General features: G+C 39.4%; 1 protein-coding gene across 1 annotated transcript in view; it reads right to left on the reverse strand.

Annotated features, from left to right (window-relative positions):
- The window catches only part of PDE11A (phosphodiesterase 11A), a 429,725-nt gene that overhangs the window by 30,501 nt on the left and 381,332 nt on the right, over positions 1 to 17,892 (reverse strand). The window contains exons 18-19 of the mRNA XM_009443807.4: positions 15,195 to 15,269; positions 9,565 to 9,648 (exon numbers count right to left, since the gene is read on the reverse strand). Coding sequence (XP_009442082.1) covers positions 9,565 to 9,648; positions 15,195 to 15,269 — 159 coding nt within the window. The remainder of the gene's footprint in view (positions 1 to 9,564; positions 9,649 to 15,194; positions 15,270 to 17,892) is intronic.

A 17,892-nucleotide genomic window follows, 5' to 3' on the forward strand; every position in this document is an offset into this window, starting at 1 on the left:
CTTGTCTCTATGAAAATACAGAAAAATTAGTCGGGTGTGGTGGCGTGTGCCTATAGTCCCAGCTACTCAAGAGGCTGAGGTGGGAGGATTGCTTATGCCTGGGAGGCAGAGGTTGCAGTGGGCCGAGATTGCACCACTGCACTTCAGCCTGGGTAACAGTGAGACTCTGTCTCATAAAGAAAGAAAAAAAAAAGGACAATGTAAAAATTATGTAGAAACATGGAAACATATTAAGAACTTTATGTTGTGACCAAAGCAGAATACACTCATGTACCCTGGTAAAAATGTGTTTGGATGTGGACAGTAGTATGAAGGGGTATCAGGAATAAGAGAATGTGAGGTTCTTATTTCTCTCAACAGTCACTCTTGACAATTTAGGTATTCTCTAAGGTGATGTATATTTTCTTTACTGTTCTCATTTGCTTTTGATACCTCAACAGCAGAGTTTTTAACATTCACATATATTTCTCCTTCTTGCCTTCCTCCCTCCTTTCCTCCCACCCTTCCTGCTTCTTTCCTACTTCTTCCGAAGAGAGCCGAAGAAGAGAGGCTCATGAAGAAAAGGCAAATAAGCTTTTAAAATATGCTCTCTAAAAAAACTATAAAGTTGCTTAAGGGAAGAGAACATTCCAAGCCTTGTAAGGACTTGGGGTTAAGAGACATTTAGCTTCATTATTCCAAAGCAGAAATCCTTTAAAAAAGAGTTACGTATGTTGGTCAGCTGGATAAGAAGAATTTAAGATAAGAATTAAGATCTTATCTTAAATCTGTCCTCAAAAACCTTATTGGGGGTATATCCTATTTTTTCCATTGGATTCCAGCATTTTAATATGGATTCATGGCACTGTTTGAGCTCATAAAATACATATGAATAGGAATATATTAATACTAACATACAAAGAATGGGTATTTTTTTTCAAAGTTTTATGAAATAAAACAAATTATAGTCCATTTTATTTACCAAAAATATGCATAGAGATGGTTGTTTATCAGGTCAAAAGACTTTTTGGAGGTGAAAAACATCAGGTATGCTGGAAGAACTTTGAGATGTAGCGAAGGGTATGAGATGCCTTCACCTGCCAATTATCATGCATAATATTGGAAGGAACAGGAACTAATCCATTTTTCTATTAATGAGTCCTCTCTGCTACTCAGAACTTCTTCCTGCCCAGCACGTTCTTTTTTACTTTTCCTTTCTTTCTTTTTTTTAAAGAGATGGGGTCTTGCTCTGTCACCCAGGCTGGAGTGCAGTGTTGCAATCATAGCTCACTTCAGCCTCGAACTCCTGGGCTCAAGCAATCCTCCCACCACAGACTCCCAAGTAGCTGAGACTACAGGTACACACTACCATGCCTGGCTAAGAACAGAGCATATTCTTAGTTGATATTTGTACTGATTACTTTTAGACACTACAGGATCCTAAAAGTTTTCTAAGTCAAAGAAAGATTAAATTTTAATCATGATAAATTTAGTGTATTTTATTGTATTATAATTTCTCGAAATCATATGTATGCAATATACAATATACATTTCTTGAAATCTATCTGTGACATATGCTAGCTTCATCTCTTAACCTGAATATTAAAATAACTAGAGGACTACATTTTCTGGCAATGCTGGATAAAAGAAAATTTAATGTATTTCCTAGCTGAAAAAGTCAAAGCTCTGAATTCGTGGCTATTAACTGGCCCTTTACAGTAGAATTCAACTATGATGAGAACCAAACCACTTTATAAAAAGATATCATAGGCCATATACTCCAGCTTATGGGCAGGAATATAACAGTGCATACTCTGATGAAAGGTTTTATACATAGTCATGCACCTCATAATGGCATTTCAGTCAATGATGGACCATATCTACAACCATGGCCCCATAAGATTATATATCATATTTCTACTGTACCTTTTCTATATGTTTAGATGCACAAATATTTACCATTGTGATACAATTGCTTACAGTATTCAGTGCAGTAAAATGCTGTACAGGTTTGTAGCCTGGGAGCAATAGGCTATCCCATATAGCCTAGGTGTGTATTAGGCTGTACAATATAAGTTTGTGTAAGTACACTCTATGATGTTTGCATGACGAAATTGTCAAAGATGCATTTCTCAGAATGTATCCCTGTTGTTAAGCAACACATGACTGTATTTATAGGTGATAACTAAATGACATTATAAGCTTACTTCATACATTCCACTGCTTATACTGCATCCCATCATTCACTTTTCTGTTTCTTCATTCCTTTGCTCAACAAACATTGGCTGAGCAGCTCTAATGTGCTAGCACTGTGCTAGGTGCCAGGAATATGGTGGCTCCAGGAAACCCGTCTAATGGGGAAGAGACAGAAAGATAATCACATACAGAATGTGTGGTTATAAAGAGATGGAGACAGTGCTGTGGAATGTTGTGGGGAAGTAGAGGTTTTACAGAAGTGACAGCTTGGGCTGGTGTCTTCTAGGCACATATGAGAGCAAGGAGGCATAGGCAGAGGCCAGGGAAGATGGACCAAAGGGCTAGTGAGTCCTGTGCTTGGGCAAAGGGTGTCTGGTGAGGAAGTGGGCAGGGTGACAGGAGATGAGGCCAAGGAATAGATGTGAGCTTCAGAATGAATGAGGGGGTTTCCAAATGCTATACCGAGGACTTCGGAAGGTACCTTATAGATGGTGATAGTAACCTGAGGTCTTTAAAGCAGAGAGATGCTGTGATCAGATTTCTTTTTTAAAAAACATCATTTTGTCAAAAATTTGGAAGATAGACTGTAGTGGAGGGGCCTATAAATTACATAAAACCAACACTTTTGAATATTAATGTTTCTCTTCCATTCATATTTGACTAATAACACATAGAATATTTTCTGAGATAAACAGGCTTTACTATCTATCAGCACTCAGATTTGGGTACATTATTATGTAACAAGGACAATATTTTGAGAATAGTAAGCCAGTGCATTTTCCATTCTGTTTGAATGGTGATGCCTGGGGCTCCTCTCCCATCATCTCAGTAGGCTTCCCTCCTTCAGGCAAATGGCGGTTCCCAGCTAGAAACAAGCTGCCATCATTCAGCTTTGAAAAAGAATAGCCCTACTTGTAGCTTTGCATGGTGAAGTGGCTTTCTACATTTCAGAACTCTCCTTTCTCTATTAAGAACCAAACCTGGCTAAGTTAGATCTTCAAGTTTTACTACAAAGCTCTAGCAGGAAGAACACAGAGGAGACCATGTAAGGATAGTTCCCATCAGGAAAAGCAAAGCAAATGGAAATATTAGGGGAAGAGGGGGAGTGGGGAGAGGGGCAGGGAGAGAGAAGAGAGGAGAAAGAGAGAGGGGAGAGAGAGCAGAAAGAGGGGGGTGAGAGAGAGGGAGAGTAGTCCTGGCTTCACATTCCTTGGGGGTCAAACCTTAAAGGTAAGGGGAGGGCTTTTATTTCAAATTTCAGAGCCTAATTCAGGAAAATAATAGAATCTTCCTAAAGCAAGTTGGTATCGCCCAGGCAGCATATTAGAAAAGACTTAGGAAGTTGTGTGGACAGCAGGGTGAAGAGAAAGTAGCTGGGAGTTCATGGGTGCCCCGGGGGGACTGAGGAAAGGCCAAGAGAACCAATCAGCTAGAACTGGCCAGGAAGCTGCTGGGGGTGGTGGAGGGGGCTTGCCAAGAGGCTGCCACAAGGACCACAGACTTAAGTAGCCAGAGCTGGTGGCCAGGGCTGGCACAAAGTGCTCATCACACCCACACCATAGTCACACGGGGCTGGCACAGCATCACAGCCAGAGTTGTGACCAGCCACCTCTCAGTTAACCCAGAAAGACCCAACAGGCAAGATGTGTACCAGGGGTCCTTCTCTTGAAGGTCACAAAATCATCACAACCATAGGTGAGTTCCCTGGTACCTAGATGTCAGCTGGGGAGGAGAAAGAGCTCTGATTAGGAGTACTTTAACCAGAAGAGATTGAGATACTTTAATAGTCAAGTTTAAATAATAGTCCCTGAATGCAGCCACCACCCTACTCCCCATCACCAGGAAAAAGTGGAGCCAGATAGATCAGTTATAGAGAAAATAGGAAGTTGTTTTCCTTCCTTTCTTCCTTCCTTGCTTCTGTCTTTCCTTCTCTCCTCCCCTTCCCTCCTCTCCCTCTCCTCCCTTCCCCTCCCCTCTCCTCTTTTTTCCCTCCCTCTCTCTCTCCTTCCCTACATTCCTCCCTTCCTCCCTCCTTCTTTCTTCCTGTATTTTTTGAGTTATATATGATGCCATTCCATATATATACCCCCTTTGTAAGGACAAGTAAGAAACTAGACCCAACTATCTCTTCCTTTCATCCACAAGAATACTAAAAGTCATAGAGAAACACTTACAGGAAACTAACTGATTTGAGTGGTGTCTTTTTTTTTTTTTTTTTTTTAATATCTGATGAAGTTGTTTTTAGGGAACACTGGATTGCTTTTAAAGTACTTTCATCAGTATCCAGAGAAAGTGTCCTGGAGTAGCACCTTATATCCTCTTTTCTAGTTTGTCAATTTCTAACTCCCATTCTACTATTTCAACTATATTTTAAAGTTTTTTTCTCCCTTTTTTCCAGAGAGCCTATTAATATTGCATCATGTGGAATGTATTTTTCAAAATGACCATTAAAAGTGAAGGCAGAGGCTGGGCATGGTGGCTCACACCTATAATCCCAGCACTTTGGGAGGCTGAGGCCTGCGGATCACTTGAGGTCAGGAGTTCAAGACCAGCCTGGCCAACATGGTGAAACTCCGTCTCTATGAAAAATACAAAAAAATTAGCCAGGTGTGGTGGTGCATGCCTGTAATCTCTGCTACTCAGGAGGCTAAGGCAGGAGAATCGCTTGAACCTGGGAGGTGGAAGTTGCAGTGAGGCGAAATCAAGCCATTGCACTCCAGCCTGGGCAACAAGAGCAAAATTCTATCTCAGGGGGAAAAAAAAAAAAAAAAAAAAGTGAAGGCAGAGAAAAAAATCAAAGGTTACTGTAAATCTTAACATTAGAAGCCCTGCCTGTTTCAGAAACCTCATGACATTTTAATAGGCACTACCCTTACCAAAATTTTCCTACTCTTAATGGAAAGAGAAAATTATTCTGGCTAGATGCTGGCCAGGTCACGTCCTTTTGCATTATCTGTGAGAAAATATCCACTCCAAAAACAAAAGCCAGTTTGGGATGAGCTAAAAATCAGATTACATTCATAATAAAAAAGAACTCTCTCAGTTCTTAACAAACAAAAGATTTATAATGACTCTGCACCACTGACATTCTAGGTACACTGAGATTTGGTTAAGTTGAGAATGAAAATAAGGAGCCAGAACTTAGCTTGCTATTGCAGACAAAAGCTCAAAATGATACTGTGACATGAGGGTTTCTGTTTATCCCTAAGGCTGGTGTGGCAATTTCAAAGTTTGATTGTGTCTTTTTTTCTTCCTTCTTCTTCTTCTTTTTTTTTTCCCCCTCCAAAGACATTGAGCAGCAGGGCTAATGGATCCCCAGCAGGGTGCAAAGACAGCAGAAAGTGCAGGAATCAGATGTCAATGTATTCCTTCGAGATACCCTGCTAGGACACAGCTAACTAACCAGGGCTTGAGTCTTCTCTTGGGGAATGTGCTTTGATGGTTCCCTGCCCACTTTTGGCTTCCTGATTAAAAGGCTGTCACCCATAAATCACGACTTCATCCTGTTACAATCATTTTCTTTTTCTTTCTTTCTTTCTTTCTTTCTTTCTTTCTTTCTTTCTTTCTTTCTTTCTTTCTTTTCTTTCTTTTCTTTCTTTCTTTCTTTCTTTTTTCTTTCTTTCTTTCTCTTTCTTTCTTTCTTTTTCTTTCTTTCCTTCTCTCTCTTTCTTTCTTCTCTCTCTCTCTCTCTCTCCTTCTCTGTCTCTCTCTCTTTAAGGAAAAGTCTGAAGATTAAAAAGAGAGCAAGTTCCAGAGAACTCTATGCTCACATATAAACATATGGATATAAGCCTGGCCTACATCCTTATTAGATAACTGTCCATCGATTTGGGACTGTTCTGTGCATGTGTCCTACCCACCTGGCATGTTGGGAGAGCTAAATCAATGCCACAATGACATGCTGTCTTTCTCCACTTGAGATAGAACCAGTCAGCCTCTCTCGTTGACAATACATATGGTAAAGAGGGCCTGCACATCGTTTTTTTCTGTTTTATTTAAATATTTTTATATATTTTCTGTCTGTCGCTTTCTGTCAATCTCAAGATTACTTAGATAACTTCCTAGTGAATAGATTTTGGAGGAGGGGGAGTTCCTCATTGTTTTCCCTCAATGTAGTAAAAAATTGAGTGGAACTTGAAGCTATCAGAGATAAGAGTTTCGATTTTAAATGCACTGGGCATCCAAAATATACCGGTGCAGATGCCAACTAGGCACATAAATAAGTAGCCCTTCAGGCACTGAGAGTAGTGATAATCTTCCCCTTTGCTTGGAGAAGAGCTAAACTCAGCAAACAGGAACACAAACAGAAAGTGCTTTATCTATTTGATATTTGACAAGCACAACCCTTTTAAAACCATGAAGTAAAACTGAACTACCCAGTGAAAGTCAGTGAAGTCAAAAAGCTGTACCAAAACCATATGCATATGTACTGCCCAGCAGCCTGGCCACCCACCCCTGCCAAACTCGCTGTTCTGTCCCACTGCTGCACCCAAGAGCCTCCAGCCATGGGGTGCCCTGGGTCAACTCCCACCCTCTGTAGACTCCAACTCTCCAACCTCCTCCACCTGCAGGAAGATCCCAGCTCTCTCTATGAGAGTGCTTGCCTTGGGCTCTACATGAAGGTTCTTGCCACCCAACCTTGCCCTACCTTGGGGTCAGGCCTTAGCTGTTAGAGGGGACATGCTTTGTCTCATGTGTACTCCTCGGTATTCTTTTGCCGTATGCCTAGACCAACATGGTAAAGCAAAGCTGAATTCTTATGCTGTATTTCAGACCAATCACATCAGGGATTCCTGCCACCTGCACACTTCCCACTTGCCTTCAATCCTCTCAGACTCCTTATTATTGCATTTTTATGTTCAAAACCCCAAACTTGACTTTCACTGAGTTATCTCAGTGAATGGTGTCACATCAGTGACCTTCCTGGCTTGTCACTTCCTCAAGGTGTTGTGTCTTCCTATAGATGGTGATTCCTGCCCACTGACTGATTCAATTTCATTTCGGAAGCACCAACAGTTAATGTGAGATTATCCAGTTAAATAGTGGAGGGAAGGGAGAACACTGCATGAGATCAAATAAAATAAAATAGGACCCTCAGAGAGGATGCTTAAACTCACCCTACAAAGTTTCAGTTGAGGGCTCTTAAAATGATTAGTTTCAAAGCCTTGTATAAAACTTACAAATGAAATAATGAGATCTTTTTTTACTTAGTGATGATAAGGAATCAAAAAGAGCAAGATTTTCACTCCCTGTTAAATGAAAAGATACAGCAGCAAGTATGAATATGAGCTTCTGTAAATAGCTCCTTCCACATTCCCTTTCAGCATGACACATCTCTCCCCAGTTAGTTAAATAATAAAAAATGGTGCAAGAAATTTCCATCAGAGGTGAAGTAGGGCATTAGAAAGGTCACTACACCAAAACAAAGGTCAGGGGTGAGCAGGACACAACTCTAATTTGGTGGGAGCATCACTTAATCTTTCTATATGTTAATTTCCTGAAGCTGAAAATAGCAGATGTATCTAACTGACAGATAAGTAGTAAAGTAAAACAGATGTGAAAAATCAGGACGATATATAATGTGAAGGGATAATATTACTCCCTAAATTCTAGAAACTGCTATTTCCACTTAAATTCAAGTAACTTCCTTTGTAACCTAAAGATTTCAAAGCATTTAATAGGAAGCATAAGATAAGCCCTAAAGGATTGTGAATCAGTAATAAAACAAATTAACATGGAAAACCATATGAGGATCCTTTACAGCCTTTCCTATAACCAACACATAGGAAGAGTGTGTAGACTTTGAGTTCACTCCAAAATAGCTTTGCAAACTAGTACCAAAACTTAATCAGCTTCCCACCCCAATACATATCTTCATCCTCCTAAGCTTTACCCAAAGTAAAAGGAATGTAGTAATTGCATGAATAATTTCTTCATCCCATTTATTGCCTAAGTGTGCACACAAAACTGAATAACATTAAAAAGTAATTCAACATGTATAGTCAAGGTCAGTTTTGCAAAGCAAGATACACCTGACCCAAAAGTTGTTGAGCTTTGCACATGGGGGACCGCTTATTCGGAGACACTGAGGATGGGAGGAGCAGACAGGAAGAAAAGAGAGTTGAGGATCCCCTTAAAATAAAGTATACATCATTTTCTATTTTGTTTGCCCAATCTTCCATTATTAAATAAAAGAACATTATGTTCCTTTTATAACTAAAATAAGCAATTGTAGATTATTTTAAAACTTTACCTGATTTTATGGTATCATGTATTTAATGGCTAATATAAAACAAAAATGAATTTATTTTTGTTATAGTTATCAAAAATTACATATCCATCTTCAAGACAGTATTCTAAGTTTGTTTGTTTTCAGGGTTCTGTGACAGGGTTCAGCAGTTCCTAAAAGTGCTGAAAACAAAGTGGTGGATGATCTTGAACTTGATGGTTGTGAGGTCCTTAAAAAACAATACTGTGTTTTTAATGGGGTTACATAGGGTGAGGAACTAAAGAGCTTTTGCTTTCCCTGCATGTTTCTCACTTTGAAGTTAGGAAAGCAGCTCAGTCTGATTGAGCTAGGTTGGGGGTAAAGAACTTGCCAGGTTTTTACAGATGAAAGCAAATGCTTAGAAGTAGAATTAAAAGCCAATGTACAATAAACTGTTAGTGTTAACTGATGCCAGCCCTGATCCGTACTCAAAAAGTGCAGTGTGAACCATTCAAAGCGACACTTTTCTCCTTTCAGAAGGAGAGGCCTACACACCAAGTAGCAGAGCTGGAAACATTAGCACATCTCGCTCAGAATTCACTGGTTGGGATTTGTCTCATGCATCTCAGAGACAGGCAGATTTTGAAGCTGGAAGGTGCGTCGCAAAACCCCCTGGCTCAGACCATGGGGTCAGAGCCGAACACCATGTTTCATGGAATCCTCATTCCCACATTATATTAATAAAGAAAATTTGTAAAAAAAAAAATTTCCATGGTCAAATATGTTTGAGAAATTGAGCTGATCAAGTTTAAACATGTTTCTTGGGCCTGTGAGCTTTTTTTGAACAGATAGCTATTAGATGATGGCTGGATGTTCATGTTCTATGGGACACAGTTTGAGAGATAGTAAATAAAATATTAGTATCCCTGGTTTACAGATGAGGGAGTGGAGGCCCATGGAGATTATATCCTAGAAGGTGGAGAATGCAGGTCTGCAGCCTCCTAGAACCAACTCTTCCCAGCCAGGGCACAGTCAGAAATCCAAGAAAGACAAACTGCAGCCAGAGCTCTCCGCAATGTGCATACCCTGGAAATGTCTCCTCAAATGAATGCTTTTGAGAAATACACACTTTTCCTTTTCTGATTCAGTCAGAACATGTAGGCCCTCCCAAATCAAAGTACCTGATACAAAGGCATGCAGATGCTATCAATCCACTCCAGTTGCAACCGAGGCAGTTCATCCTTCCGGTTCCGATCAAAAATTGCCTAGAATGGGGGGCGGGAAGAACCTTGCTTTATTACACCAAAGTATTTTACAGGGTGCTTGGTCAAACACTTTGCTAGAATGATCCATTTTTTTTACAAACTGAACCCTTCGCAAATCACAATCAATCTTTACACATACTTTCTTTTCCTTTATCTATGATGAGAAATAAAATGTTTTTACCTCTTTTTATGAGATTTGTAAGCAAATTTACTTGAACTTTCTAGCGTGCAACTTCTTGGGGCAAAAACCTGTCTTCAAATATAAGTAACTGCTACTAAATCAAGTCATCAGGTCACTGCGAATTGGGTACAGGTCAAGGGGAAAGGAATATGTTTTACTGCCACAAAAATAATGCAGGCTTTTACTTCTGCATTATGAGAGGTTGGGATAGAATAGGACAAATTGGAAAATATCCTTAAAAGCAATTTTATTGTAAATAGAAACCATTTATACTAATTTTTCTGGGTAGGGGTTGATTTGGCAATTGCATATGTTTTTCAGTAAGGTTCTGTCATTAATAAATTTTTAAATATTTATTTATCATTGTATGGATGATGGTGGGTGGACTCATTATCTCTTCATTCCCAGCCCTTAAGCTTTATGATGATATAATGTTTGAGATAATTTAGGTATATTTTTGAGAAAAATAAATGACATTTTTCTGTTGGGCAGACTTAAGGGAAACAATCAATTGGAATTTTAGTGTTAAAATTAATTCACTGAACAAACACTGCCAATTCTGTGCCAGTGAGACTGTCTCTCCCTTTGTTCTTAAGGAGTCAGGCCCAGACCAGAGAAGCTCCCTTGTGCCCTTACTTATCTAGAAGACTGGGCTATCTAGTTATAACTTGCCCTCCCTTAATGTATATAGTAAGTTTTATCTTTCCTTTACATAAAATGTGGCATTCATATTATTTTGGTGTCCTTATAGGCCATGAGGGTGGAGCCAAGCAATCCCTTTGGTCCAGAGATGTTGGAAAATCCTGCATCCTTCAGATGTATGAACAAGAGTGGGAGTGGGCGGGGCAGAAATCACTAGCTGCCAAATCTGAGGAAAATATCTCCAAACTGGGGAGAAGGTCACTGATTCCACCAGGCTCGTCTCATCCTTGTCTTGCAATGGAAGATGGGAAATAGCAGGAAAGAAGACTGGAATTTGGAGAAAATTGTGAAAATGTGCTGGAGAGAGGGATAGTTCTTGTGAATAATATGAGTCTTGATCCAAAATGTTTCTTTAGAGCTGGGTGCGGTGGCTCATGCATGTAATCCTAGCACTTTGAGAGGTTGGGGCAGGAGGATCACTTGAGCCCAAGAGTTCAAGACCAGCCTGGACAACAGAGTGAAGCCCCTGTCCCTACAAAAAAAAAAAAAAAAATTAGCCAACTGTGGTGGCACACACTTGTAGTCTCAGCTACTCAGGAGGCTGAGGTGAAAGGATTGCTTAAGCCCAAGATGTCGAGGCTGTATTGAGCTACAATCATGTCGTTGCATTCCAGCCTAGGTGACAGAGTGAGACTCTGTCTTAAAAGTAAATAAATAAATAAAAAATAAAATAAAATAAAATAAAATAAAAATAAATAAATACACAAAATGTTTCTTTAAAAAATATTATTCTGGGCTGGGTGTGGTGGCTTATGTCTGTAATTCCAGCACTTTTTGAAGCCAAGGAGGGAGGATCACTTGAGATCAGGAGTTTGAGACCAGCCTGGCCAACATGGCGAAACCCTGTTTCTACTAAAAATGCAAAAAATTAGCTGGGTGTGGTGGTGGGCGCCTGTAATCTCAGCTACCTGGGAGGCTAAGGCAGGAGAATAACTTGAACCTGGGAGGCAGAGGTTGCAGTGAGCCAAAATTGTGCCACTGCACTCCAGCTTGGGCGACAGAGCAAGACTCCATCTCAAAAAAAAAAAAAAAATTATGTTTTCTTTTCTCTATAGTTCTGTCTAAAATTTTCATATTTATTTAATTATTCCATTTCTAGTGGATAGTATAAAGTTACTTTTTTAAAAAATGCAGTGGTTTTTAGTATATTTACAAAGTTGAGCAACTATCACTACAATTATAGAATATTATTATCATCCTCAAAGAAACCCCATACTATTAGCAGTCACTCTCGCTTTTTTTCCACACTCCCAGCCTTAGGCAGCCACTAATCTACTTTCTCTATCTATGGATTTGCTTATCTTGCACATTTCATATAAATGCAATCTTATGATATGTGGTCTTTTGTGACTTGGCCTCTTTCACTGTTTTCAAGGTTTACCCATGTAGCATGCATCAGCACTTCATTCATTTTTATTGCCAAATAATATTTCATTGTATAGATGTCTTATTTATTTGTTCATCAGTTGATTGACATTTGAGTTGCTTCCAGGATATTATGAATAATAGCTGTGAACATTCACATACAAGTTTTTACGTGGATGTATGTTTTCATTTCTCTTGGGGATATACCTAGAGGTAGAATTTCTAAGTCATATGGTAACTCTGTTTAACTTTTTGAGGAATTGACAAACTGTTTTTCAAAACAGCTGCACCATTTTATATTCCTGCTAACAACGTATGAGGTTCCAATTTTTCCACAGCCTCACCCAACACTTGTTATTGTCTGTCTTTTTTGCTATAACTATCTTAGTGGCTGTGAAGTGATATCTCATTGTGGTTTCAGTTTGCATTTCCCTGATGACTAATGATTTTGAACATCTTTTCATGTGCTTTGTGGCCATTTACATATTTTCTTTGGAGATATGTCTGTTCAGATCCTTTGCCTATCTTTTAAATTGAGTTGTCTTTCTATTGTTCAGTTATAATAGTTCTTTTTATCTTCTAGATACTTGGCCCATAAAAGATATATGATTTGCAAATATTTTCCCATAATATGGGAAAATTTACTTTCTTGATAGTGTCCTTTGATCCATGAAAGTTTTTAATTTTGATAAAGTTCAATTTATTGATTTATTTTTTTTTTGAGAGAGTCTCGCTCTGTCACCTAGGCTGGAGTGCAGTGGCACAATCTGGGCTCACTGCAACCTCTGCCTCCTGGGTTCAAACGGTTTTCCTGGGTTCAAACGGTTTTCCTGCCTCAGCCTCCCAAGTAGCTGGGATTACAGGTGCTTGCCACCACACCTAATTTTTGTATTTTTAGTAGAGTCGAAGTTTCACCATGTTGGCCAGGCTGGTCTCGAACTCCTGACCTCAAGTGATCAGCCCGCCTCAGCATCCCAAAGCGCTGGGATTAAAGGCGTGAGCCACCGCTCCTGGCTGTTCAATTTAATTTTAATGAAGCTCAATTCAACATCTCTGGACCAACATCTCTGGGTCATTTTATCTTTTGTCTCCTGTGCTTTTGGTTTCATATTTAAGACACCATGGCTAACCCCTATCCAGAAGATTTATACCTATATTTTCTTCTAAGAGTTTTATAGTTTTAGCCCTTACATTTAGGTGTATGATCCATTTTGAGTTTATTTCAGGGTATGCTGAGAGGTAGGGAGCCAACTTCATTCTTTTGCCTGTGGATATGCAGTTGTCCTTGAACCACTGTTGAAAAGACGTTATCTTGGCACCCATGCTGCAGATTAGTTGACCATAATTTTAAGGGATTTATTATTGTACTAGTCACTTTTTAATCAATGCTTGATGAGAAAAAAAATGAGTGTGAGGCCCCACACAGTCCTGTGCTTCACAGCATTTTGCATCTCATAAAATAAGTATTAGTAATCATTTATTTCATGTCTATATTTCCCACCAGTTGACAAGATCCTTGAGGGCAGGGAAGATCTTGGTGTCTTACTCATTGCTGGATACAAGGTGCCTTGCTTCATGCCTGACACATGGAGGCACTCAGGCAGGCTTTCCTAACTGACTCACTGCTTCCAATCCTGACCCTCTGGCTGTGGGCCAGATTAGCCTTTGTCTTCATGAAGTGACTCCCATGACTCCTGGGACCATGATACCTGAGGGGGCTCCAGGACAGTTTTCCTCCTAAATATCAAGGGATAATGGGCACAGCAGCTGTCAGCTCTGGGTGCATGCATTTACAGATATTTCTGGAAAAGAACTGAGGGCTAACCCTGCCACATCAGCCAGGCCTCCCCTGAGGAGACGGTCATCAGTGGTGCTCCGTAGTCTTTGTGAGAAGACAGGAGCATTTAGAGCTATGTTTCTACCGCAAAATTAATTTCATTTATGTCTACAGAAAATGCCTTACCTGAGCCTACAGATAAAGGCTCCTTAGTGCTGTGCTGCTGCACCCACCAGCTCACCAGTGCTGGCAATTTACTCATATTTTTTTCATTTAATTAAATGACCTGTGGTATTGCTGCATTGTAAACCCTTCAGAGTATGCCTCTGAAACAGTTTTTAAAGGGGGAAAAGCTTTTATTTGAAAGTAGATATGACAGAATTTGGGTCATACTAGGTTTTATACATTAACTGTATGTATCCCAAGCTAATATTTTTATTTTTATAACCAAATTTGATGACACCACCAAAAAAGGGATGTTTTGAGAAACTAAGTCAATGTTGCTTTGAAAACTCAAATAATTGTTGTGTGTGTTTCAACCTATGTAGCCTCCTGATCTTTTGTACATAAGCAACCAATTAAGAATATTCAAAATTAGCAAGACTGTGCGTTCTGACTTCAAGCAGGTGAAACTATTCAAACTAGGAGCTAGTTCTCTTGCTTTTCCTTGTTTTTAAATGTCAGCAAAGAAGGATGTCTTAAAACTTGAAGACCTTATAAATACCTCCAAATGTTCAAGCTCAGTTAATTTGGGTTCTCATAAACAGACATTCTTGACAATTGATACCTTCCTTGAGTATCACTGAATCTACTGTGCTATGCTAGGCTTTAAAATGCTTTGCACCACTCTCAGAGTCATTGGGTTATATGTTTTTAGCTAATCATTGGTTAGTAATAAAGAGGCTGCCCCTCTTGAGGTGGTGACTGACGCAGTTATGTCTTCTGCATCCTTATGCTTAAAAACAGCATCATCTTGAGCGTAAAGTAAACATTCTTAAGTAATAACTGAGCAGATGAGTCCAATATAAATAGTGTTCAAATCACCAGAACCTAGTTCCCCAGGTGAAACTTTTTCATTTTACAGACAAAAGAAACAGAGATTTGAAATGATTTGCTTTTGGGATTTTGAAAGTTGGAAATTGGAAAATAAAATCTAGCTTCTCAAAGCTAGAAAGCCTTCCTTTAATTTTTGATGCACAGTGTTTCTATTCTAAAGTAGGCATACATGAAATGCCAGCACTGGGCTTTGAATTATTCAAACTCCACTTTGCTCATCCTCCCTCGTGCCTACTTGTCCCACTGTGGGTGCGCAGGAAATGCTTGTTAAGTAGCTCACCACTCTTAATCAGAAACTTGGGAATAAGAGTGTTTAGCATTTCAGTTTAATTAAGGTTTTAAACTTTCAGGAGTGCTTCCTTAAACCCATTTTCAGTCTTTCCCATTTCCAACTTGTAATTTGGAGTTGTTTTTGAAAATGTCATTCAAAAGGGTAAATATGTTATAATTAAAGGATGAACTCACTGAAGGAGTGAGTTTGAGCTCTAATCTCTCCCGATCTCCTTGTTCGAAGAACTCACTGGTTACAAGTTCTGCCACCTGAAACATAGAAATATTTTAATCTGTGGTTATGTGTAGTTTATCACGAGACTCAGAAGTTCTTTCTTGCTTATGTATTTGGTGATCCTCATCAACACAATCATTTAAAAAGCTTATGAGGAAGTAAGTATATTAACCTTTCATGTTTGAAGGTGTTATAGAACTTAATGAAACTGATTTCCTTTTAATCAGGACAACTTGTGCAATGTAATTTTAGATGCATGCCAACAGGCAGTCTCCCACAGTACAGCTTCCATATTTGGGATGAGGCAACAGGCTGCCAGCTTCAAAGCAGGAAAAGTTCTTACACAGAAAAGTGAAGCAAATATTCATTTAATAATAATGTGTAATTATTATTATATTATGTAATGATCGTTTAGCCAACTTTTTATTGTTTCTATGTAGATTATTTATTTTGTTGCATACTTTTATGTTAGCCCAGCTTCAACTTGCCACATGAAAACTCCTCAACTCCCTCCCTACCAATATTTGTATGCACTCTGGGAGGGATAACCCCAGGGCACATCCTCTGCTTCCTACTGTTGCAATCAATCAAGAGGCAGGACTAATGCCAGATTCACTGTTCATAGCAGAGTTTTACAGTAGGTCATGGTATAGTTTGAAGAGCGTGACTTGGTCTTCAGGCTGTCTGGATCTACGCACTAAAAGTGTTAATTTATGGTAGGCTCTACTTGGTACAAGGACAATGGGATGCTTGTTCTACCTGAAACCTTAAATAGAGACTTACATTTTTCTACTTTTAATCCATTAGCTTGGATGGTCAGCAGCTACTGATTATTGCCAAGCTAAACAGATTTTTTTTTTTCTCTTTTCCACACCTTCACTTCTCAGGATAGTGTGTGGGAAGCAAATTGATATGACAGATTAAATGTTGAATGGCTATTTTCAATGCTAATACAGTGTGCATCTAGGACATTTCTGAGATGAACTAGCTGGATTTAAAAAATATTGGAAGAGTAGAGTAAATCCCAGACAACTTCATGGTAAGAGGACATGGATACCAAACAAATTTTTCTCTATTCCAAGTTCTTATGAAGATAAGGTTCTTAAATCTGGCAAAGATGAGACAGTTTAATTTTGGTCAAGTGCACAGTATCAAGATAATTTAAATCCGTTGATCTCTCAAGAGATTTGCTCAATCACAGATTATAGATAAAACTGAAACACAATGCTAAACTCACACACACACATCTGAGAGTAGCATGTGTGCAGTCACATATAAAGAAATCAAATATCCAGTAAGTTCAGATTTCTATATTTCTGTTAAGAAACATGGGCCCCTTTCAAGAATTCAACCACAAAAAACTAGTTGGAACTGACTGAAAAATCCCCTTCACCCCAGCCTCTTGTATATGTGCCTGTTTTCTAGGACTCAATTCACTTGTCTCCTCTCCAGTCTCTCCTGCTACCCTGCATTTCAGCACACCAGGCTTCTCTCTTCTTTCTCTGGCCTTCCTTTGAAGAGGAAATGGTCCCCTAAGGGTATGACCTCATTTATTCAGTTCCCAGAACTCTTCCTCAGATTGCTCTAAGCTAGGTCTTTTGCATTAAAGAATGTAAATATGCACATCAGGCGCCTCAAGGTGGGAGTCCTGCATAGGTCTGTAGCCCCTGGAAAGAAAAGAAATTAAAACAAAATTCTGTCGTTGCTCTTTCTCAAGTAGTTGTTGGTATCTCCCCTGTGCTCCTTTCACAGCTTAACTTGCACAACTGCTTTGTTGGTACTTAAAAACCCAATCAGGAACATTAAGTGGTTACTGATTGAATTTTTTATTAAAGAAGGAAATTGAGATGCTAATCAGGCCTTGGGGGAATCACATGCTTAGAGTCTTGTTTGCAGGAAGGGAAAGTGGAATAGACCCCAGCAGAAAACATTTTGAAAGGGAATTTTAAAAAATCAACATCCAGGAAGTTAGATAAATATTTTTTAAAGAAGGGCCTATTGTTTTCTCCAAATGTTTCCTCAAATTCTGAAGTGAGCATTAAAAAAAAAAAAAATTTAACCCATCAATTTGGAGACAAACAAGAATGAGATTGCTAGCTTAGAACTGTGACAAGCTTTCCGATGGAAACATTAGGAAAAACACGGTTTTGTGTTTTATTTCCCTGAGCTCTTATGTTTCTGCACTTTTCAACAGAACCTCACATCCAGAAAATAAAATAATATTTACACTAGTGACCGAGAAGACCACCTACAAGCAGCTATTGGGCCTCCCAAGTTGGCCTAAAATATCAAGGCAGAAATTTTTTTCCCTGCAAGTACTTTGCCCTGTCACTTTCCTGTTCCCTGGGGCTACTGCTCCTTGAGTTCTTGACATGCATTTCACTGGGGTTTCTGAAGGTGCTGGCACATCATACCTCACCCCATTCCCTTTCTGCTCTTCTCTAGTTCTCAGTCCTCCTAACTTCCTCACACTCTCCACCCCCTTCCATCCCTATTACAGGAGCCTCCCCCAGTACTACACTTTTTCCCAATACCTGGAAGAGCCTCCTACCTCTTCCCTGCAGTCTACTCACCAACTCTCCCAGAAGGGAGGCCTTCCCACATGGGAAAGGGGAGGGGGTAAGATGAACAGTGGGCAGAGATGTGGAAAGAAGCTAG

The sequence above is a fragment of the Pan troglodytes genome, chromosome 13, assembly GCF_028858775.2.
Source record: "Pan troglodytes isolate AG18354 chromosome 13, NHGRI_mPanTro3-v2.0_pri, whole genome shotgun sequence".
In the NCBI taxonomy this organism is placed as follows: Eukaryota; Metazoa; Chordata; class Mammalia; order Primates; family Hominidae; genus Pan; species Pan troglodytes.